The 24,956-nt window shown below is 34.9% G+C and overlaps 2 protein-coding genes across 2 annotated transcripts; both read left to right on the top strand.

Annotated features, from left to right (window-relative positions):
* The first annotated feature begins 798 nt into the window (after positions 1 to 798).
* LOC100784968 (uncharacterized) lies at positions 799 to 11,196 on the top strand. Its single transcript, XM_006581520.4, has 16 exons — positions 799 to 1,195; positions 1,417 to 1,551; positions 1,793 to 1,960; positions 2,110 to 2,400; positions 2,576 to 2,670; positions 4,044 to 4,128; positions 4,219 to 4,437; positions 6,704 to 6,763; positions 7,262 to 7,341; positions 7,645 to 7,967; positions 8,059 to 8,150; positions 8,246 to 8,375; positions 9,062 to 10,206; positions 10,290 to 10,570; positions 10,690 to 10,857; positions 10,950 to 11,196. The coding sequence occupies exons 1-16, from the start codon at positions 965 to 967 to the stop codon at positions 11,062 to 11,064; spliced, it is 3,618 nt and encodes a 1,205-aa protein (XP_006581583.1). The 5' UTR covers positions 799 to 964; the 3' UTR covers positions 11,065 to 11,196.
* Positions 11,197 to 23,300: 12,104 nt separating this feature from the next.
* Positions 23,301 to 24,953, top strand: LOC100777817 (uncharacterized). Its single transcript, XM_003526580.5, has 3 exons — positions 23,301 to 23,914; positions 24,347 to 24,468; positions 24,611 to 24,953. Exons 1-3 carry the CDS (start codon positions 23,543 to 23,545, stop codon positions 24,768 to 24,770), a joined length of 654 nt encoding a protein of 217 aa, XP_003526628.3. The 5' UTR covers positions 23,301 to 23,542; the 3' UTR covers positions 24,771 to 24,953.
* Positions 24,954 to 24,956: the final 3 nt, after the last annotated feature.

A 24,956-nucleotide genomic window follows, 5' to 3' on the forward strand; every position in this document is an offset into this window, starting at 1 on the left:
TCATAACTACTTTAACATACTCATGAATAGAAAAAGCAGACCTTTATCTCAAAAAAAAAAAAAAAAAAGGAAGAAGAAGCAAACCTTAAAACAAACATTATCTAATAACATTACTCCTTTTTGTATTAGGCCGCACAGAAGATTAAAGGTGGGCTTAAGTCCTGTCCAGTTCGATGGATTGCCAAAACGAATAAAAACATACTATTTACACATCCTTTTTATATTTTAATTATTCATTATATCATTTTTCCTTAGAGGGGTACACACCTTGTAATCCATTTTTTTTCTTCTGGAAATATCTTTCTACAATAACACATACTTATTCCAAAAATGTATTTTCCAGAACTATGAACTATGGTACATAGTTCTAAAAATACATTTTCAGAATAAGTATACTTTATTTTGGAAAGATATTTCCAATAGTAATAAAAACATCTCTTAATCAAATCACTTAAGAGTCATTATAGCTTGCAATTATTGACATTGTCAACCTAGATTTGGAAATACATGCTTATTTGAACACACTTAATGGAGATAAGCTATAGCCAAAAGCTTTTCTTTGCAATTAAGGTGTATAATAGATGAAATTATTAATAAAAGCACCTTAAAACATAGTGGCATGTGAAGTAAAACACCCCATGTTTATTAGTAATTGTGCCCCTTCAAGTCCTTTGCGGGGGTGTAGGAAGCAATTTGGAGGTACAGGAAGTAAACACCAAGTTCGACGCATCGCGGAAACGAAACAATTATGACTGCAATCATGCAATGAAAACTGAAAAGGACAATACTATTTTATACCCCTGGCCATGAGTTCCCTCCAAATTCGGAAAGATCGAAACCGATTTCCCTCCAAATTTTTCTCACCCTATTTTCAACTCTCAAAATCACGCTCCTCTTTTCCTTTAATCCCAAATCCCGAAAGCATACCTCATAGATCTCATCAATTCAATTCAATTCCATCGAGATGGACGCCACCGTCACTCAGCTCAGTCCCTCCTGCAATGCAGCCGAGCCGCCGCGCCGCATTGTTCGCCGGCGGCTGGTCCAGACGACGCTCTTTCCTCACAAGCCACCAGAGCCCGTCGAAAAGAACGACAAAGAGGACGAACGCCATGAGGATTACTCCGACGCTGAGAATCACAAGAAGAGGAAGAAGCCCAAGGCTAAAACCACTCCTCGAAAAAAAGCTTCCAAGGTAGTTAGTTCATCTTCTATTTTCTTCATTTAAAAGTTAAAACTTTTAATTTAAATTTCATTTTTTTAAAATCTTAATTAATTATGAAATCTTTTCGGTTTATGTATCGTGCTTACTAATGTCGCGGTAAAATTGAAGTGTTGCTGGGAAGGTGAGAAAACTGAGGACTTCAAATTCTAATCGTATTTAACTTGGTTTTGTTGTTTTTTCTCTACGAGCAGAATGCCACGCCAAAGAAAAATGCATCGGCTAATGGGACTAACAAGGGTTCAACTTCGCGGCAGGTGTTGGCTGATTACGATCCGGTTAATGCAACGGAGCATGATTTGTTTTTAGAAGCGAAATTGGCTGCTGAGGTTAGTGTGTTTGGTTTTCGCATTATTGGAATTTGCTTAGTGCGTCACTGTTTTGTGTTTTGGATTGTGCGAAATAACAAAATTTGGCGAAACTCGTGAATGCTGTAAATATAAGACATTGGGCGAAACTTCATTGTGTTGTGGCTTTAGCTTCGGTTCCATACTCTCATTGCCAGTGCCACTTAACTATGATATGACAATCTCTGACATTTCTATATTTTTAAAACCTGTTTTAAACCAGGAAGATTCGAGGATATTTGCAGGACGGCAGATACATCCATTTTTTTCACTGTGGAAGGCGGGGAAGAAAGTTCAGGACATGGCTGATTCAGGAAGTAATTTATCGACAACAAAGAGTGAGGAAGAAAGGACTACCTGTGGTCCTATTCATGTATTTGAAAATACTCAGGTATGTTAATTGTGGCTGGGATTTGCTATTGCTTTTATGTGATGTGATAACAAGTAAAAGAGGGGGGGTAACATATATTTCGTTGGAGTTTGGGTTTTGAATTCTGTAGTACCATATTTTTGAGTTAGGTGTAAAATTTGCTCATGCAGGATGATACCCCATCCCTTGACTGGAGAAACTGGGCGTTTTTGGAGAATACTACCACTATGAATTATGGTCCAGAAATTTTAAATTCATCTGTTTTGGAGGGTTCTGTTGAATCCTTGAATTTTGATAAGCTTCGTAGTTCCTTGGATCCATCAGGTGTTTCAATTTCTCAGAATGCCTTATCTTCAGATAGACTTTGTATACATCCAGAAAATCTAGAAGAAGTATCACCATCAGACTCAGCTTCACTAGCAGAGAAAACATGTCCTCCGACATGTGAAGATGCCAAACAGGTATACCATTTCTCGTATATTTTTAATAAATGACTTCTGTAGTTCCGTCTCTAGTTACCTGCCCTCTATGCATAGTTGTGGTATGTAGGTAATCCACAAAATATAGTTTAGAGGGTGACATATACTATCCCCTTTGTCTTAATTATGTTAACTGATGGTCAAAAGTTGTTTTCAGGACTTGGAGGTGGATGAATCCGTTACTACAACAGTGCAAGCTGGCATTTTTAGAAAGTCAGATACTGAACCACCAAGTAGATTTCTTCAAGAAAGGTTAGCAAATGCATGACTCCTGCCACACCAATATCTTCATGGCAATAGCATTAGTACATGACAATAGCCGGTAGCCCATTATATATAATATAATGAAACCATTAAATTTTATTTAAATGGTCGAGATTAAAATATAAATGCACTTGACTTTTTTGGTCATGTGGTTACTTAGTAATTTTTAATCTTGACTATTCATGCATGTATAGTTTGACATACTTAAAATGAAAATTGTTCTCATAATATAAGCCCCTATATATATGTTCATTTCAAGCATTTGCAAATTGTAAGTAATTCCTATTGCTGAACATCATCTTCAGCAATAAATGAAAGTCTGGGATTGTTTTTTTGATGAAATATGTGGAAAGTTCTTGTAAACAACTTGGTAAAGAGATATCAGAGTGAAAAAATGTGTGAAGAAAAAATTGAAAAAATACTTAAGGAAGCAAATTGATTTCTAGTTTACAAGGATATCTCCTAGTTTTCATCTGATTTTTTTTTGTTAAATAATAAGATGAAGTACAAGCTATTTATAAAAATGTATATTTAAGGACCAGGGGAGATGATAAATGTAACAGCCATCAGTCATGTGTACGGTTGGTTATCTGTTTATTAAATTTGTCCAACTTTTTCCCTGATATTTATCTTTGGCTGTCAGAGCTCTAAAAGCTTGTTTATTATTGAATCAAATTAATTGCCAGAAGCTTACAGAATGAGAGTCAGAAAATTGCTTGTTCCACATAAATCCCAAATTGCTAGAGAAATAAATCATTTCATAAACTTAATATTATTATGATTATGACACAGTAAGGATTAAGGAGTCTCCCAGCTAGTGTTTTTTTCACTTGTGCTGAATCAACTCCCAACTAATGCTAAGTTAGGAAAGATGCATTCTATCAAAGTTGCTTAATTTTGATACAATAGGAAGTGTTTCAACCGTTTACTGTGTCTATCTTTTCACTAGCCATTCCAGGACTGCTTTTTGGATCCAATCAAGAAAATGTCTTGTCCAGGAAGATATGAACCCTAACTGATTGGCTTATTTGAGATTCTCTTGGCTTAAAGCAAGATGGGTTTAGATAACTTTGGTGTCCATCTTGATAGTCAGGGTTTCCTGATAATAGCAATTTATTTCTGCAATCCTGTTCCTCTCTCTCTCAGCCAACTAAAGTATGGTCTAGTGTACTTGGGTTCCCCAAGTAGTTAAGCACTGGAATTTATCAATTGCAAAATAGAGAATAATTGTACTCTTGCTTTTTTATTTTGTTTTTTTAATCAGAGTGACTTCATTTTTCTGTACTATAAGCTTAAGACTTGCATAGGAAGTTTATTTCCGGATAGTGAGTTTAACCTTGTACTCTGAATCTGCATTGCAGTATGAGATCTTATTACCGTAGTTGTGTAGATAAGGCAGAGAACAGCTTATGGACATACAAATACAAGCCAACAAAGGCTGTTGAGGTAATTTTTTTATTTTTATTTTTTAAAATTAAAGTTGCATGTTCTTTCAATTTTCTATTATCTTAACATTACTTGTTTTGTGTTTTGTAGGTATGTGGTAATGATGAATCAGTGAACTTCTTGCGTGATTGGCTACATCTTTGGCATGAAAGACGTTATAAAAGCAGGAAGGATATCTCTGACATGGATAAAAGTGACATGCGAGATGTTGATGATGATTATAAATGCTCTTGTAGCGACTACGATTCAGAAGATATAAATGAGGAGGATTCCCTGCAGAATGTTCTTTTAATTACAGGACCAATTGGGGTGAGTGGAAATCTACTTCAAAACAGTTGCATACACTTCTTTACATAAATTGCCTCCTATGCTAATCATTTATGCATATATTGAAGGCTACTATTATTCAGTAATATAATGGTCAGTTTCTGAAACTAATATTATGTGGGTGGAGTAGTTTTAGGATAAGTACTAAGACTTAATAATTTTTGAAATACAGTTTCTTTCAAATCAAGATAAAAGCTAATGCCCTATTGATCATTGAAAACAACATAAAATAATGGGGAAGTAAAGTATGGATGATCAAACAAAAAATTGAAAATTAATAAAACCATGGGTACATAAATCTCGAGCCATTTGATTATGAACAAAATTGAGACTGGAAATTGTTGCATTCCTTTTACTTGAAAGGCACCAAAACACACTAGATGTGGTTGCTTTTATCCTCTATTCTAAAATCATGCTAGGATTAGGAATGAATACATTCTTGGGGACGTCTTTGTGGCTTATTGTTTGCCTAGGAACAACTCTATGCTTACAAGTCTACTGTTTCTATTACTAGTGTTGCGGTTATTACTTATTGATGATCTTTTACCTCTTCAAGGTTAATATGGCAATAGCCAAATCCCTATTTAATTTAGTCATTGTATTTTAAATTTGTCTCTATTTTACTTTTCCAGCAATTAATTTCCTCTGTTCATCTGTGATCTGTGTACGATCAAAATAAGAAAAATCATTCTTATTAATTCTTTAATCTGAGTTCTAATAATAATATCAAGGGCTTAGGAATTGTTGAGAATCAGAAATATTTAAAGTATAGATTTATTAGGATTTGATTTGTTGCAAACTTAGAGAAAACTGAATATCCTTTAACTTTAACTATGTGTAATTCATACTACTTGTCTATATCAATACGCATCTTGTGCAGTCTGACACACAGTTACGGTTTCAGTCTATTATTCCTATATATTTTCTCTCATTTTACATGTTATTTGGAGCTTGGTTGAGGGAATAAGTAAAAAACCGTCGTTCACTGGGGACCCACTGTCCATGTGAGCCTTTTTGCTCACTGATTACCGCCTTTCTTCCATTACTCTTTTTCTAATTTCTGGTGGACCTTTATACTCGCCGCACCTTTTCCGGCGATTCTTCTTTCACCTTTTTTCCACATTCTGGTGGACTTCTCTAGTTGTCGCCCTTCTTTCCAAATCCTAGTGGACCTTTCTGCTCGTTACCTGTCTTCCGACAACCCTTTTCTCCTTTTCCGACAACTTTTCCGGTCACCACCGGTCACCGTCACTTTTCCGGCGACCCACTGTCCCTGGGTGAGCCCTTCTACGCGCCGCACTTTACCGGCAAATCTGCTTCATTTTCCGGCCAGCTACCGCTACTGTTCCGGCGGCCGCTGTCTTTTTTCATCGTGTTTCTCGGTGACTTCTCTCGCTTCGTTGGCTATTTATGACGATTTCGTCTCTGCACTTTTAATAATTTTGGGTCTTCACGGTTCGTTTGAAGCTTCCAAATCTTTTGGTTTTAAGAAGATCGGAACTTGCTTTGAATTTTCTTAAGCTGATGGGTATTCCAGCTCTTTCTTTCTAGCAATATTCCCCAACTTCACCAAGATCCCTGAGTTGTCTTCAATATATTGGTTTGAAGCTTCCAAAAGATGGTTTTAAGAAAGTCGGAACTTGTTTTTCTTAGGCCGATGAATATCTCAGCTCTCTTTTTCTAGCAATATTCCCCGACTTCACCAACATTCCTGAGTTGTCATTCAAACTATTGTCTTTTCTAGTGGAGCTCAAGTTTTATCTTTTTGTTGGGAATAAGTTTTCTTGTAACAAGCTACAGCTTAGTAAGCTTCAGCTTGAGGAGGAGTGTTGAGAATCAGAAATATTTAATGTATAGATTTATTAGGATTTGATTTATTGGAAACATGTCTGATTTAGAGGAAACTGAATATCCTCTCATTATCAGTATTTATTGTAATGAGCTCTATATAATAGAGCATCCGCTGTGTACTTTGACACACGGTTTCAATCTATTATCCCTCTATATTTTCTCTCATTTTACAGGAATGTTGGCCTATGTTGTTCAGGGCAGTTCAAAAAAAGTTACTTGCATTTGCATAAAATCTAATACTTTACTATTCATGCCATTTCAATGTTTTTTTAACCCGGATAACTTTAACATAGTTGCGAAGCATTATCGTTATTTACCTGTAGCTAGAATCTGTCTTTTTTTTCCAGCGTAAAACACCTGTTCATATTGGTGGCTAAACATAAGTTTAATATCGTAGAGTGGCAAGTCTGCAGCAGTCTATGCTTGTGCTGAAGAGCAAAGGTTTGAGATTTTAGAGGTACTACAGTTTATTAATATATTATTTAAATTTATGTTTTTGAACTGATATACTTTTGTAATAACATTCATTGATCCTCTAAATAACCACCTTAATTTTTTATAAGCATCACCGAAGATCAAGCAGTGATTATTTAGCCAGATTTGGATTTAGCTTGAAGAAAAGTTTGCTATTTTCTCTGAACTTTGAATGTAAACTCGGTCTTTTCTGCTCAGTGGGAAGAATGATAGTCTGAAAGATTGTTATTTTTTTCATTAAAAACATTGAGAAAGTATGGTCGAAACAATTAATTGTATTGCCCAGTTGCTAATATAGACTTCATTCAAATTTCTTGAGAAATAGATGTGCACAACATATTCCCCTCAAACATCTATCAGCATCTTGTTTTCTTTTAAAACATCTGCTAGTTGTTAAAAGATTCACTTTCCTTGTTGTCTTATATGTCTTTTCAACCATGAACTTATTCAAACTTAATTATGGTTTGTGTTGTCTCAACAGCTTAATGCATCAGATTGTAGAAATGGAACTGCTGTCAGGAATTATTTTGGAGATACTCTTGGTTCACTTGGGTTTAAAAGGTTTGCTAACTTGCTCTATCAATGCTTGCCAATAGCTTCCAATCTTCTGGAACTGAGTAATTTTAACTAACTGTAATTGTGTTACATCTGCTTTCACTTTCCTGCAATATTTTGTTGGCATAGTTGAGTGTTCCATTTTTTGGGGGAGCGTTTCATATTTCACAGGAAATCAATAGCTTATTTAACTTGGGAATGTAGATGCCTTGATTCAATTGTATTTTAGCAGAACCAAGTTACTCATTGCAAGAAGCTTCTGCTAACTTGTTCTGCGATAATATATTATTTGATGTGTATATATTTCAGGGCATCAGAAATCACTTCAAGTTCACAGAAGAAAACTACAAAGTTGTCCCCGGCTTCGGCTTTGCAAAGTGGTAAAGCTGCTGATGAGGTGAATGATGGGGTGAATGAACTGATAACCATATCTGATGATGAAGCTCATATCCCCAGTGGATCATCACAGAAGTTACTTGGCAAAAACAATGTAGTTGCATCATGTGATAAAGTGCAAACTTTAATTCTAATTGAGGATGTAGACATCCTTTCTCCTGAAGACCGTGGATGTATTGCTGCCATACAACAGATTGCTGAGACTGCAAAGGGGCCAATTATATTGACCAGTAATAGTAAGATGACTAGTTAGAATTATGCATTTTTGCTTAATTTACAGATTTTGTCAGATGTTCATATTTATGAAGAAAAATTGCTGTACAATAGGTGTGAATCCTGGCCTGCCAGGTAATTTTGACGTGCTCCATGTTTCATTCATGTTGCCATCGCCACAGGAGTTGCTTTGCCATTTGTACACTGTATGTTCTTCAATCCTTGAGGATTTCCCTCTCCTCTGCACTCAAGCAGTAAAAGAAAACCGTCCAAATTTATATTAATCTTATATGACATGCAGGTTTGTCTCACTGAAGGAGTCAACATCCATCCTCTTTTACTGGAGAAGTTTATACATTCTTGTGATGGAGATATCCGAAAATCCATTATGCATCTTCAGTTCTGGTTTCAGAGTAAAAGATTTCAAAAAGGTATACCTCACAGCATTTGGTTCACTTCTGTGTTTCTTGACTATATTAATTTGTGTTAGCAGTAAGTAGTAGCATGTACGCATCAAAGCAAAAAAAATTTCGTATGCATTTATTGAATATGGAAAAATATTTAAAAGTTGAGAGTGGCCACATTTTAGGGTAAAATGAACTAGGAAAAGCCGTGAAATTAATTGAACTTATTCCTAAAACAGATTGCTTTTGTTTATATAATTATTGATTGATTTGTCTTCCTTGATGAAGTCATGATAAAGTTTTGTTTTTAAAGAAGTGTTAAGATTTTTTTTTTTTATGCTGAAGTGTTAAGATTTTAGGAAGTGATTTTAAGAAGTTTAAGTGTTTAGGAAAGTAGTTTGTTGTAGTCGCCTAGTATTTTAGTGCAATAGCAAGCAGTGTTTACTCAATTCAAAATTCTTGCTAGTGAATAGTATTATTAGTTTTCTCCTTTACTTTCACTCCCCATTTTTTAACTGTTTTGACTCCATTTTGGTAGATCCCCCCGTGATTCTTTCACAAGTTAACAACTCTAAAAGCTGCTATGTTTAATTTTGGCTATTATATTTGTGCTTAGGAATTAATAGTCCAAATATAATATCATTTATAATTCCCGTTTGTCTTGCCATTGTAATTGCTTGCAAAACCTTATGATTTCCCCCTTTACTGCACAGATGTAATGACACAAACATGTTATGGCTCACTTCCATTTGATCTTGAGCTTGGCCATCAGATACTACCAAAGATAATGCCCTGGGATTTCCCCTCAGAGATATCCGAACTAATTGAGAATGAAATCGCCAAATTAACAAATATAATGGAAGAAAACTCTAGAGGGTTAGTTACAGAAGAGCTTCTTCCCATAAATGAGCAGCAAAATGATTTAAATGTGCAGTGTATGGAGGCTGATTATATAGAGGCCAAGAAGGTGGAGATGATTAAGAGAAATGGGTCTTTGACAGATTACAGTGAGCTTGAAATTCAATATAATGCTATTTCTGAGTTTTCCAATTCTTCTGGTTCCCCACTTACATCTTCTCGGCATAATGGTCGAAGGAAACTTGTAGTTATGTCCTCTGATTCTGAGGATGAGGATTCAAATAATGGGTATCCTGTAGACACACATGAAGAAGCTAATACAAGACAATCGATGAAAGAAAATAATGGATATCCCTCTGAACTTCAATTAAATGGAAACTACCCTAGTACATCAGTTCGCAAGCTGCTTTGTTCCGAATTGGAGCATTCAGAGGAGGAACATTTTAAATATTCAGAAACAACTGATGATACATACGTAAATGAAACATGTAAATCATTAGATGTATCCTGTGTGCCAGAATCAACTTTTGTTCCTGAGACTGAAATTGAAAATGGAACGGAGTCAATGTATGAAGCAGTGTCTTCTGGCCCCCTTTTTGGTCCTCAGGAAGTTTCTGTTTATAATGAGTTGAAACCATTCACTTTCAGTGTTCCTAGGCACTTAACAAAACTGTCACAAAATCTAGATTTGTTGGATACTGAAATTTCAGATCATTCTTGTAAAGGAGTTCAACAAGATGTTCTAGATGAACATATGGAAACAATTGTTAATGTGATGGATGAGTGCAGTCGTGTGGATTTCAAACTAAAGCCAACGTGTTTGCAATCTAATTCATTTGCTGAGACAGAAAAGATACAAAAGTTGTGGGGAGATCTTCTTGAGTGTCGAATGGATTTAAGACAGCATGCTACCTCAGAACAGCTAGGTGCTTTTCAAGTTGTTAGACTTGCTAGTGGACTGAACAATCTAATTTCAGAAGCTGACTTATTTCATGAACGTGTAAGTGCCTTTTATAGCTGAAATGAATATTGAGAAGTATTTCTTTGTGGATTTGGCACTCAATTATGAGAATATATGTGCAGGATATTATGGAACCTTCAGCGTTCCTTTCCGGTGAAACCACATCTATTCGGTATCATGAACAAATAATGACGTCCACCATTGCTGAACATGGGTTTTGCTTTTACGCTAAGCTTATAGCAGATGAAGCATCAAAGTTGGGTTGTGCAAATTGTGTTGATATTACTTCTGAGATGTTGGCTTCCACCATTAAATTAACTGGACAGGATCTCGCGAGAAGCAAAGTTATCTATACTGGAAAGCAAGTAGAGTGGAACAGCCCAATAAATAATACGCAGAAGAGGTAGCCTTTTTATCTCTAGTTAATACTCAATTCCTCTCGTAACAAATTTTCTGGTAAATTTTGTACAACATTTTTGGGCATGTCTCGATGTCAAATCTTACTATGGTAGCCTTGTACAGTGAAAACAAAACATCTCAGTTCGAGGCCATCCAATCCATTGTTCCTGCAAGAATATACTTGGCATTAAAAGGTGATGTATTCAATGAATATCTATCTTCATTACGCCAAATTTCCAGGGCAGAAGCTTCCCGCAGTTCACAAGGAGTTGAGAAGAAGAGAAGAGGAAGGTACATGTTCAGCAATTCATTTTTAAGCCTTTTGATTTATCATAAGTTAACCAGGTTTCCTTGAATAGTTGCTTAACCACGTTTCAATGCAGGGTACGTGGTTTTCACCATTACTTGAACAGATGTACCACGTTGTCTCCTGAAGATATATCGTTGGTGAGTGAGGGTAATCTGTACAGAAAGAATTCTACACAACATACAACATAGAAGACAAATGATAACTTCTGTATATGTTTAATAATGCCTATAATCAATTAGAAGAACGTGTTGATGATTGACATAAGATTGTAAATTGAACTAGAGCAGTGACAGAATGTAGAAGAGGTAGGAGTTGATCCAGGCATGAAATTTTTTTTTTCATCTTTTTGCAATGCATAACATAAGTGTCTTTGTAAGATCTAGTTGGTATTCGAGATCGAGACCCGTACCCACATCCGTGTTTAATAATAAAATTGGTACTCGGACTTAAACCTGGGTGAAAAGCAATAATACGAAATCCTGTACTTAATAGTTAATACTTACATTTTTTTTTTCTCCTCGTGTATCTTTCATTGAATACAATTTTGTTCAAAATGAAGTCAAACACTAAATATAAATATTTCTCCTATAAGAATTTTGAACTTGAATTTACTATGTCGTGGGAACTAACCCTTTCACAAGACCAAACCCCGTAGTTAATATTTGTATTTTTGCTGATAAACAGATAAAGCAATGTTCTTTTGTTGAGAATAGTACTTATATTGTATATGCCTACATATAATGCAATTATTCCTAAAAATATAGAAATTTGACACTGTTGATTTAATGGTGCCAGAAAAAATGGATCTGAATTAGGCATACGATGTCATGTTTTCAGGTATATTTTTTTGGATGCATACATCAGATTAAAAGACAACTAGAAACGAACGCCCAAAACATCACCCAAGGACCAAGGTGTCCAGGTAGAGGCGTGGGACAAGATTCCCATATCTGAAGTGTTTTAAGAATAACAGATTTTTTTTTATCAAAGCTATACTATTAGTTGTGGCACATTATTATTACTTTAATTGCATATTTTATTTTAATGTTAAATTTTATGTGATATGCATGTTTTTTTCATACCATGAGGTTTAAAAGTTATTTTTTTATTAAGATAAAATTAATCTAACTATTTATAAAAATAAACATAAACTTTCTTTATTTTTATTGAACATTTTTCTATGGAAAAAGCGGGAAAAAAAACTTCTGTTGTCACTCAAAAATGCGTATAGTGGGGAATCTTTTTCATCAAATGGCCATCGATACTTCATTTGTATTCTAATTCTAATGAAATAATCATTCTAAGGTCCTAAAAAGTCTTGCTGTGTAGTGATGCAGCAAAGCAATATGATTGTGTTTATATTTTATTTTTTTGTTCCATTGCTTTTGACATACCAAGCCTGCCACTCTCTCAGGCTTGACCCCGGTTTCAGTCTCACAGACCTTTCGTGGCATAGACAGCCATAATTGCCATCACTGCATTTTACTTTCGGTTTTCCTTTCCCTTTTGAAATATGTATATATATTATACTTTATACCATCACTCCTCATCAACGATCCAACATCATGCGGTGACACTATCACCATCAAAGAGAGGGGAGTTAAAAGAAAAGAACAAACAATTGTAATAGATTTTTTAAAAATGGAACCAATTGGTAAGGAAAATGTATGGTGGACACATTCAGGATGTACATTGGCAGACGACAGAAAGAAATAGTCTAGAAAATAAATAGTCACATATTATTTTTAATACAATTATCCTAACAAAATTATGTAACTTCCACTCATTATTTAATTAACCTTATTCATAATTTTTAATCAATTTCAATCAATAGTTAAAAATATATTTGAAAATGCATTGTTAGTATTTCTCAAAAATACAATTCAATTGGTATATTGGCTGCCTTTTCAAAAATAAAATGATACATGGACGACGTTCGTGATACTTGGAGGGTTTCATACACTATTCCGTAGTGGACTAGTGGTGGTTCTACTTCTACCCTTAAAAGCTGGTGGTTAAATGTGTCTCAGACATTTTTTGGATTTAACTTGGAATGGTTTATTTAACCGTTAAATGAGTTGGATTGGATTGATTCACGTAATTAATCCACTTTTTATACCTTGTTCTGCGTAAAGCATATTTACGATGAACTGGGTTTCATGAATTCATTCGGTGAATTTTTTAAAAAATATAATTATCATTTTATTGTAACCCAACTAAATTTATTTGTGATTGTAAATTTATTAATATTACTTTTTTTTAAAAGGAGATCTATTAGTATTACTAATAAAATAAATTAGTAATATTTATAGTTTTGGTCTTTTAAGGTCATTGGTAAATGTATTTGATGTTTGAAATATTTTAACATTTTGATGAAGTTATAACTCATGATTATTAATTATAGTTATGCGCTTAGTTGGTTTATATTATTTTCTATTTTTTTATTAATTAAGTCAACTATAGGTGACTCTTAACATAACCTTTTTTTTTTTTCCGGAATGAAGGCAAGAGTTAAATTAGATTGGAATGTTCCATTTTGTCACTTTCAATTAAAGTGTTTGAGTACATCTCCAATAATTATGATTTAAGCCAATAAAATTGTTAGCAGATTTTCATAAGAAAAAAAAAATCATTCATGAAATCGAGAGGTTTCTTTTGGTATTTAAAAGTTGAGACAATATAGAAATATATTTCGAGAGGACATTCTGCTTATGTGATTGGTCCTTACCATGTGTTGATTATGTTTAACCACTCCCATAATAAACACATGGTGAAATAGGGAATGATTCCCAAAATAACAAATGAAAAGTCCTTTATGTCTGGTATTATTTTTAAGTCCTCTCTACCCAACTGAGGTGGAAATGTAGGTTATCCAATATGAGATATATGCTTGTCATTGTTCGATGTTTACTATGGCCCATGGAAACTACTTTTGAACGTGGATCCTGGTTATCAAAAAACCTTGTCTAGTTCTCTTTCATAAGATCTAATTCGAGATGAATATCGTGATGAGGAAGGACAGGATCCGGTAAGGATCAATTGAGAAAGACATATATACTGTGTCGTATTGCATGTTTATGATGAAAGAAGATTGATACCATTTTTATTATAGTACTTCACGAGTTGCGAAGACTCAGGCTCAAGTGCTGAACGCTATTTCGTCTGTACTCTATTTGTTGCTCATTTAAATACTCATTTTAATGAATGACATGCTCTCATGTTCCCTTAACTGCCATTTAACGTTATTATATATATACGTAGTAGTGTAGTAGTATATTGCTATTTGCTGAATCAGAATGTGCTTCTCAACCCTACCATGCATTGTAATTTGTAAATTTATCATATACATATACATAAGAGGTGTTCGGTTATGTTTGTATTGATGAGCATCCTTATGGAGAATATATTGCGTCTGTCCCTTCCAATAAGGCCATACGTACGAGTAAGGATTCAAATTTCTAACCAATTACTTAAAATAACTCGTGCTCATCACCGTTTGCTATCTAGCTGACCAAATCTAAGGTTAACCACTTTTGAATCCGTCTCCTCGTCAACCCACATAATGTTTTTTGGTAATCATACTATTAGTACAATATCTTTTAATATTTTACTTAAGCACTTAAATAAACTATTTACGGATGATGAAAAAATAATATTCTTAAATAAGGAGAGTTTGATTTATTTTTTAAATTAACTTCACATAATATGACAAAAGTTTTAATATCCTTTCGAAAAAGACATAAGTTTTAATATATAAAATTCACAACTAAATTAATTTAAACACATATTTTAATCAAATTTAATCACCTACATACATATAAGTAATGACAGCACATAGTTCATGCATTAACTCAGTGACACATAATCTTTTTGGCGTTTATTGCACTAAGTGTTGGTTTAATTAAGAGATTGTAGAATTAATTTTAATGAAATTAATTTTAAATTATCAAATGTAATCAAAATATGCGTCTAAATTAATATAAAACACAATTATATTAAAACATGTGACTTTTGCTAAAACATATAAAAATCAATTTTATAATTTTAAACCAATATACAACTTGAATAATGGTCCAAAGTAGATCGATCGAACATAGAAAACAGACGGCTCATATAAGGACAATTGGACTTTTTAACCTTGGCTCGGACATTCTACTGCATAAAATGATTAAGTTTTAGATATTTGGCTCAATCATATTCAATAAATAAGGATCATCTTCTTTAATCATCCTAACTTTACACAATTTTAGGGTTTTGTAGAGATTTTTTTAGCATCTGATTTTTAGGGCTTTCGAGATCTATACGTTAACAAGTAAAAATGTGAATAATGAATTGGGTCAGAATGGTGTCCAAGGTAATTAAATTTGACCCAACAACTTAATAGTATGTTTTATTTCACATTTCAGATATGATTTTTCGTGGTTTGATCCAATTTTCAAGAACTAATAATTATAGCTTTCATGTTCTAAATGTGATTTTTTCATTGTCAACGAGTTTCCAAACACGATATACTGTCATGAAAATAGTGTTAATGCAACCTGAAAATCAAATTACCACATGGCCCTTCCATCTTTAAATAATTAAACTTAGGAGGGAAAACAATTCAATTGTGAAGGCAAAATTATAATTTTGGTCTCTCGTTTTATCTCCAATTTTGGATTTGGTCTCCCTATAATTTAATTCATAAATTTGAACCTCAGTTTTATAAATCCCTGTAAAATTGGTCTTGGAAGTCCGATTTGGACGTTGACGGTCATGTGTCAATGTCACGTGTGACTGCCACATGTCAATGTCACATGTCAACGTTTGCATGGTTCTCTGTAAAGACTTCATTTTTTGTAGATAAAATTATATTTTTGGTCCCTCAGTTTTACTCCAATTTCAATTTTGATCTCCTTATAATTTAATTTGCACATTTGGTCCCTCAATTTTATAAATCCCTTTATAAATTCAGTCAAATTTCATTACTAGAGAAGTTATATTTCAAATTTCAAACAAAAATACCATTGTCATACATAGGCCACTTAAGCAGTCGTATACACATAATATTGCATGGGGGAACAAAAAAAGAAGAAAAAAAATAGGAGGTTATTACAGAACCTCTTAAAGTAAGAGATCTGGAAAATTCAGACCCATGTTGGGATTCATGCGCCACTTTCCCAAGTTGAACAATCCTGGAAGTAGGAGAGAGACAAAAAGTGATTTTTGTCTGGATTCCAAATGAGTGAAAAACTTGCGATGAAAAAGAAGTGCGAGATTTATCAAGACCTACCATGTCTCTAGCACCAGTGACTAAACCATTCAAAAGACCAATTTTGTAGGAATAATTAGTAAAGAGATTTATAAAACTGAGGGACTAAAAGTGTGAATTAAACTATAAGGAGACCAAAATCGAAATTGGAGTGAAATTGAGGGACTAAAAGTGTAATTTTACCTACAAAAATGAAGTATTTACAAGAAATCACTCAGACGTTGACACGTGGCAGTCATACGTGGTATTGACACGTGACAATCAACGTCTAAGATTAACATCAACGTCCAAATTGAACTTTCAGGATCAATTTTGTGAATTAAATTATAAGGAAACTAAATCCGTAATTGAAAATAAAAATGGAGAAAGAAATAAAAGGGTAGAATGGTAATAATGTAGAAGAGTATCATGAATAGTTGAGTAGTTGAGTTGGTTCAGCGAGCTATACGGGAGCAATAATTTGGAGGTACGAACTTCTGCGTTGTGAGCACACTACACAGCACTCACTCACCTTCCAAAACCATACAAAACAAAAAACCCAATTCACGAGGGTCCCTATTCTTTTCTGACACCCTTGCCTTTATATGCATAAAATAAATAACTCATCATATTAAATAAATAAAACCATCCCATTATTTTAATCTTTTAAAATATGTTATGATTATTATTATTATAGCCTGTCAGGTCAGGATTCTTACTGCTGCGTGACCACTGACGAGTGAATGAGAAGTAAAGAAACTGTTATTTTATTGAAAAAAATATTTGTGCAATGAAAAAATACTAGTCTACTATTTTTTTTTTTTACTGTAAGGGTATTATCAGAGGATCTCTAATAAAATTTTTTGTTTAAATTTTAAATAATATTTAAATTTTTTATTCTTAAAAGTAGATGACATGATTGTTTATATAAGAAATATTTTTTTATTATAAATAATATATTTTTTAAATAGTAAACACTTATTTTAATATAAAATATTTAAATATATATAGAATTATAAAACCCAAATTAAAATAAACAATTCATTTTATACATTGTATATCCTCTTATGCTCCCATTTAGTTGTGTTTGATTATACCGTACTAATTTAAATCATCCAATTCTTCCTTATATCAATGCCAAAAGTGTGATATTGGAGTTTTATTATACTAGTAAATATTGAATTTGGTTTTTTTTTGTTCCTTTTCAAAGTGTCTTCAAGTTGTCCCTTCAAAATGATCTTTTTTGAGAGTTGTCTTAAATGTTAACATAACTCTAAAAAAAACGTCGTTTTAAAGAAATAGAGAATAGCTTGAAAAGGAACAGAGAAACCAATTTCGTAATGCTTAGGATTTCATTTATTGGGTAACAGGAGAAATACAACCACATTTCCAATCCTTAATTAGTACTTACATGTCGGTATTTTTATATGTTTCTCTAGTATTTTCTTCATGTCAAAACTTAATTGTTTCATTAATGACTTCCCTTGCCTATTTGCTCGGATCTCTAAGACAATCAATCGATTTTATTTTGGAAGGTGAGGTTATCCCACTGAAGCTTCCTGCTCAAATGGTTGAAGCTTAAAATCATCCCCATCTTCAACTTTACTCCTAGTACAGAGTTAAAGCACCACAGATAGGCACAATTATAGAATTCTTGTTTTTCTAATCGTTTTCAAAGAAATGTTTATCACTCTTAATTCCAAAAAAATAATATTTTTGGTAAAAAAGTGTTGAGTTGGTTAGGATTCAGTTACAGAGGAGAGAAAAATAGAGAATGAAGATGAAAGAAGAAAAAAATATTATGATTAATTTGTAAAGTGTGTGTTACAAAGTATTTATATTCTCAGATACAAGCTACTACTAAACAAGACTACAACTAACTAGTTATAATCTCAACACCCTCCCTCAAGCTTATCATGGTAGATGTTGATCATGCTAAGCTTGGAGACAAAATCATGAAATTTGGGTGGTGCCAATGCTTTGGTGAGAAAATCTGCCACTTGATCACTTGTTGAAACTGGTAGTAGCTTTAGAGTGCCCTTCAAAAGCTTCTCTCGCACAAGATGGCAATCAATTTCCAAGTGTTTTGTGCGTTCGTGAAAAACCGGATTTGAGGCAATGTGGACTGCGCTTTGGTTGTCACAGTAAAGAGTTGGAGTTCTGGTAAGCTGAACTCTCAAATCTGCAAAAAGATACAACAGCCATTGCAACTCACAAGCAGCTGAAGACAGAGCCCTGTACTCTGCTTCTGAAGATGATCTGGACACAGTTGCTTGCTTTTTAGCACGCCATGACACTAAAGATTTGCCTATGAAGAAACAATATCCAGATATGGATTTTCTAGAATCCATACAGCCTGCCCAATCAGCATCTGAATAACCTATAAGTTGCATTTCTGAAGTTCTGCTAAAGAAAATACCTTGGCCTGGGTTGTTCTTCAAATACCTCAATACTCTACATGCTGCATTGAAATGAACATTTGTGGGTGCTTGCATGAACTGGCTAAGTTGTTGTGTTGCAAAAGCAATGTCTGGCCTAGTTGTGTTTAAATACAACAACTTCCCAACTATGCGCCTGTAACCTGAAATATCAGCATAAGGAGTGCCTGCAGCACTGTGCAACTTTATGGATGTGTCAAGAGGTGTGCTAGCAGGTTTGCACCCAAGTAATCCTGAATCCTTAAGCAGATCCAGACAATATTTCCTCTGTGAGATGGTAATACCCAGTCTAGAATGAGCAACTTCAAGCCCAAGAAAGTATTTCAACTTACCCAGATTTTTAATTTTGAAAGCTAAATCAAGAACATTCTTGATCCTGTCAAATTCATCAATTGAATCACCTGCAAGAATGATGTCATCTACATATACCAACAGTGCAGTGAAAGTATTTCCTTTGGTGAGAGTAAATAGGGAGTAATCTGAAATTGATTGTATGTAACCTTCTTTGAGAAGCAAATTAGTCAGCTTTTCATACCACTTCCTACTTGCTTGCTTCAACCCATACAAGCTCTTTTGTAGCTTGCAAACAGAATTAGGCTTGGCACAAGTTACCCCATCTGGTATTTTCATGTAAACATCTTCTTGAAGATCTCCATGAAGAAAAGCATTATTGACATCCAGTTGATGAAGGTGCCAATTCTTTATGGCAGCTACTGCCAAAAGAGTCCTAACAGTGGTAATCTTAGCCACAGGGGAGAAGGTCTCAAAATAGTCAATCCCTTCTACTTGATTGTAGCCTTTGGCTACTAATCTGGCTTTGTATCTCTCTATTTGGCCATTTGCTTTGTGTTTGACTTTATAAACCCATTTACATCCTATGGGTTTAGTATGAGGTGGGAGTTCAACAATTTTCCAGGTACAATTTTTAGCCAAAGCATTTAATTCTTCCTTCATGGCTGTTACCCAGTGTTCATGCTTACTAGCTTCCTCATAAGATTGAGGCTCAGTGCAGTGTGTGATTGACATACTAAATGCCTTGTGTGAAGGAGACAAAAGTGTAAGTGAATGAAAAGAAGACAAGGGATATTTAGACTTTGTACCTGAAGTGAGAGATTCGTGTGAAGTTGGAGATGTATTGTGACAAACATAGTCAGACAAATGTAATGGTGCCCTTCTTTGTCTGATGGGTTTGGAATGTAATAGAGGAGAATCATTGTGATCTTTAGGTGGAGGTGTGGAGGTAGAGGTATCAGAAATGACAGTGTCATTTGAAATATTAGGAGATAAAGATGAGTGGGGTGGTGATGGTGACTGCTCAGCATTAATGTCTAAGGAAATGTCACTATCTAAGGTAATGTCACTGTCATTTGGAGTAGGACTGATGGAATGATACTCCCAAGGAGTCTTGGGAGATGAGGACTGATAGGGAAAAATGTGTTCATGGTGAGTCACATCCCTAGACAAGAATATGGAATTATTTAATAGATCAAGGAGTACAACTCCTTTCACACCAGATTTATATCCTAGAAAAACACATTTTCTAGCTCTAAGGTCTAACTTGGTTCTATGTGATTGTAAAGTAGATGCAAAAACTAGAGAACCAAACACTTTGAGAGTATCAAAATCAGGGGCAGTATTATACAATAAAGTATAAGGAGATTTGTTTTGTAAATTTGGTGCAGGGACTCTATTCATGATGTATACAGCATGGGAAACAGCATAACACCAAAAAGACTTGGGGAGATTAGACTGAACAAGAAGAGCCCTACCTATGTTTAGAATTTGCTGATGTTTTCTCTCAACCCTGCCATTTTGCTGGGGAGAGTCAACACAGCTAGTCTGGTGTAATATACCTTTGGAGGCATAGAAATCTGGCATAAGGAACTCAGGACCATTGTCTGTACGAATGGATTTAACAGAATGATTATATTGGGTTTTAATAAAATGAATAAAGTTTTGAACATGAAGTCTAGCTTCAGATTTATTTTTCATTAGGGTTATCCAAGTATATCTAGAATGGTCATCAACAGCAGTAAGAAAATAAGCATGATTATGAACAGATTTAATAGAGATGGGACCCCATATGTCAAAATGAATCAAATCAAAACATTTTATTGCTTTATGATAACTGTGTACAAAAGGTAATTTTCTGTGTTTAGCAAAGTGACAGATGTCACACACAGAACTAGAATCATTTACAATAAAGGGGAATTGAGAGTGTAAAAGAGCAATTCTAGAACTAGACAGGTGACCTAACCTGAAATGCCAAATTGCATTTTCAGGTATATGGACATTATTTGCTGAGGAAAAAATGGAAGAAATGTTGTAGTTGGAAGAAGCACATTCCTTATTTGTCTGAGTCAAGTAGTACAAGCCATCTCTGCTTTCACCCAAACCAATCATCTTCAGTGATTTCTGCTCCTGTATGGAACAAATAGTGTCAGTGAAATTGAGTGTATAAGGTGTATGGTGACATAATTGAGAGACAGAAATCAAATTGACTGTAAAGGTAGGAACATATAGGACATTGGTGATACTAAAAGAAGAGGAAAACACAACTGTGCCTGCATATTTAGTGGTGACATGATTACCATTTGGTAATTTTATAATCATGGGATTGATTTCACTATAAGAGTGAAACCAGTGCAGTGAGGCACATATGTGATGACTAGCACCTGAATCTATGATCCAGGTATCAAGAGCAATATTATTACAAATAGAAGAATAAAAAAAATGAGATATTTTCATACCCTTCGTATCTGCTGATGAAGGACCAGCAGTGTTGAATGAGCAAACCTGTTTAGAAGTAGAAGCATTACAATGGTTAACAGAAGGAGGTTGAATTAACTGCAGAAGCTTATCTAATTGTTCCTGAGTAAGTGAAGGAGTCATGGTGACACTTGTGGTGTTCTGAGATGCAGTTGAAGATTCAACACGTTCTCCCCCATCAACTGCAGAATGATGAGCAGAACCAGAGTGATTTTTCATCATGTGAGGAGGAACACCATGCTTTTGAAAGCAATTCTCAACAAAGTGATTCGTCTTATGACAATAGGTACAGTAGCGCTTGGAACCAGAATTAGATCTTCCATTAGCAGAACCTTGAGACTTACTAGTTGAAGCATTAACAAGAGCCTTTGAATCATCAAGATTAGGAACACAATTTTGACGTTCAAATTGAATCACCATAGAAAAGATCTTGGTGATAGAAGGTAGAGGTTCAATCAGAAGAATCTGAGATTTAACCGCATTGAATTCATCGTTTAAACCAGTCAAGAAACGCATAACATGAAGCGTATGATGATGACGACGAGCAAGACGCATCGCATCACAAGAACAACGATGATGACATGTGCAATTTGGAATCGGCATGTAAATTTCAAGTTCTTCCCAAAGCGCTTTCAGATCAGAATAGAAAGTAGTTACAGATCGAGTACCTTGAGTGAGAGCGTAAATCTCTTGTTGAATTTCTGAAACACGAACCAAATCACCTTGTGAGAAACGCTCTTTCAGATCGAGCCACACATCGGAAGCGTTATCCATGAAAACGATGGATCGGGAAATGGAAGGTTCAACGGAGTTGAGAATCCAGCTATGAATCAACATATTGCAGCGATTCCAAGCTCGGAACGACGGATCGAAGGCATCAACCGGCATCGGAATTGTTCCGTCAAGAAATTCGAACTTGAGTTTGGCTCCGAGAGCGCGTCGCAGAGACCTCGCCCAAGAATGGTAGTTGGAACCATCGAGGAGTGGTGTGACCTTGACGGAGGAGGGACCGTCGCTAGGATGAACAAAGAACGGACTAGTAGGATCAGTAGAGGGATCCGCCGGTGGCGGTGGTGCTATACGCGGTGGCATAGTGGCGGAAGCAAAAGGAATGGATCGTTAGGTCGATGATACCATGTTGAGTTGGTTAGGATTCAGTTACAGAGGAGAGAAAAATAGAGAATGAAGATGAAAGAAGAAAAAAATATTATGATTAATTTGTAAAGTGTGTGTTACAAAGTATTTATATTCTCAGATACAAGCTACTACTAAACAAGACTACAACTAACTAGTTATAATCTCAACAAAAAGAAGAAATTTAATATAAATAGTAAATACACTCATACTATTCCCCAGGCAAGCTAAATTGAGGACACTGCTTTGGTTAAACTGAGTTGCATTTATATCCACCTCCTAATAGTAATAATGTAAGAGTTCAGGAGAGAGCTACTTTGAATTGTTCATTCAAATAATAAATGTCAATTTGAAATACGTAATACAGTACTTTTTTCGTATTTAACATAATTTTTACGGGTAATTCTTCGATGCACTGTTCATTAACTTAATCATAATTAAGTTTTAAAACCATATACAAACATTTTTTTATGCATCAAAGTTCTTTCACAATAAGATTACAATACAGTATCAATATGTATGTGAAGTTGCAAACATTGCATTTTAGATCCAAGAATTTGCCTCCAAAATCTCGATTCTATCTATATATACTGACTAATAGAATTGAGAGCTGAGGATAAGTCTTTTGATGGACCACTTTACATCATGTGGCATGAGGCAACCCATCATATGTTATGGGTAATATGTTCTTTAGTATTATTATTACGTAGACAATACTTAACGATTCAATTTATCATGACAAAACAAGCATTACTACAATGGTACAAAAGATTCTGGAATAGATGAGAAAGATTTCACAAAAGATCCTATTTTTGCATCATGCACAAAACAGACCACAGATTCCCGTGGCACTTTAATCTTTGCAAAAAAATAATAAAAGCCCCCAACTTCGCAAATTTTGCATCACGTATCCCCCCACACATCACCCTCTCTCTCTTCTCTCTCTCTCTAGGAACTAGCAGGTGTGTTTTCCTAGCTATAGTAATCTGTCAAACAAAACCTCTGCTACACTCTAGCACCCTACACCCCACTTTTTCTAGTAATAATAATAGTACACTTGTGTTGTGGTTGGATAAATCTAGTGTTCATTGTTCAATGCTCAGTTCTTCTTCTTCGGCTTCGTTTTTGAGGCAGTTAAGTGCAAAAAAGGAGGCTTGGAAAGAGAGAAGATATAATAGTAGTGGTGGTGATTGGGGAGTGAGCTTTGGAGGGTGTGAGACAAGTGTGAATCTAATGGAAGGGTTTAACATGATGCAGGGGAATGTGGGGAGGAAGAGGGTGATGGTGGTGGTTGATGACACTTCGCATTCCAAGCATGCAATGTTATGGGCACTCACTCATGTTGCTAACAAGGGTGATTCCTTGACTCTGCTTCACGTTGTGCCTCCTCACAAGGCTCCTGAATCTTCTTGCTCCACTTATCTTGTTAATTATCTTGGGTCTCTTTGCAAAGATTGCAAGCCAGGGGTAAGTTGGTTATGTTTGCGCCAAGGATATTCATGTGTTTCTTACACTTTCCTTTCATGCAATGATGTAGTCGTTGTGCTTGGTAGATCTTGATTCAAACAGTTCTATGATTTTACAATGATGTTCAATAATACTGGAGTAGGAAATCCATTCCCATTCCCTTTCTCTCTCTCTCTCTCTCTCTCCTTCTTTTTTTTTTTTTTTTTTTTTTACTTTTAACAATGTTTCTTTTGCTATTAATTCTTTTCCAGCTTTTTTTTTTCTTTGGATGGCAAACGGTCTTGGCTTCTTGCATTAGTCCCCCTTTCATTCTCACTTTTCAGAGAGAAATCATGAGAGCTATTCAGATGCTTCAGCCTTTTCTTTTCACGGTTCTTCCTATGCTGTTCTGAAAAAAGAGAGTTACTGATAAGGTTATATGGTCTGACATAGGTGGAAGTGGAAGCGCTCGTAATCCAAGGGCCAAAACTGGCAACTGTAATGAGCCAAGTAAAGAAGCTGGAGGTCTCTGTCCTGGTACTGGGCCAAAAGAAGCCATCTTCTCTTTTTAGCTGGTGAGTTTCATGTCATCTATACACAACTGCAATCAGCAACCTTCAACCTCTGATATCAATTTTTAAAATTTCTTGTTTCTCTATTTCAGTTTTTAAGCGATTCAGTGTCTGCAATTTAACAAGTTAATCACTATTTTTGCAGTCTTTGTGGAAGCAACGGAAGCAGTAGTACAGAGGAGTTTGTGGAGTTCTGCATCAATAAAGCAGAGTGCTTGACAATTGGAGTGAGGAAGAGAAGCCAGGGCACGAATGGATACCTTATCAGCACTAGGTGGCAGAAGAACTTCTGGCTTTTGGCTTAGATTGAAAAGTTTAGTTGCTGCTAGTTTAGACCTTCGAAGGGATAAATGGGGAAATGGTAAAACTAACCTTAGTATTTGCATCGTCATCTATAATCTATATCACTCTGTAACTAGTTCTAACTATATCGTGTACTAATGTCACTATGAGTAAAATAATCAAATTGTCCATGCTTGTGAACAATACAT

This window comes from Glycine max, chromosome 6 (genome assembly GCF_000004515.6).
Source record: "Glycine max cultivar Williams 82 chromosome 6, Glycine_max_v4.0, whole genome shotgun sequence".
NCBI lineage: Eukaryota > Viridiplantae > Streptophyta > Magnoliopsida > Fabales > Fabaceae > Glycine > Glycine max.

What these genes read in the sequence shown, in the direction of transcription:
- LOC100784968 (XM_006581520.4), top strand. Translation starts at nt 965, where the DNA reads ATGGACGCCACCGTCACTCAGCTCAGTCCCTCCTGCAATGCAGCCGAG. An exon ending in AAGCGAAATTGGCTGCTGAG is followed by an intron (nt 1,552 to 1,792) that starts GTTAGTGTGTTT and finishes GTTTTAAACCAG; the next exon opens with GAAGATTCGAGGATATTTGC. An exon ending in CATGTGAAGATGCCAAACAG is followed by an intron (nt 2,401 to 2,575) that starts GTATACCATTTC and finishes AGTTGTTTTCAG; the next exon opens with GACTTGGAGGTGGATGAATC.
- LOC100777817 (XM_003526580.5), top strand. Translation starts at nt 23,543, where the DNA reads ATGCTCAGTTCTTCTTCTTCGGCTTCGTTTTTGAGGCAGTTAAGTGCA. An exon ending in GCAAAGATTGCAAGCCAGGG is followed by an intron (nt 23,915 to 24,346) that starts GTAAGTTGGTTA and finishes GGTCTGACATAG; the next exon opens with GTGGAAGTGGAAGCGCTCGT. An exon ending in CCATCTTCTCTTTTTAGCTG is followed by an intron (nt 24,469 to 24,610) that starts GTGAGTTTCATG and finishes CTATTTTTGCAG; the next exon opens with TCTTTGTGGAAGCAACGGAA.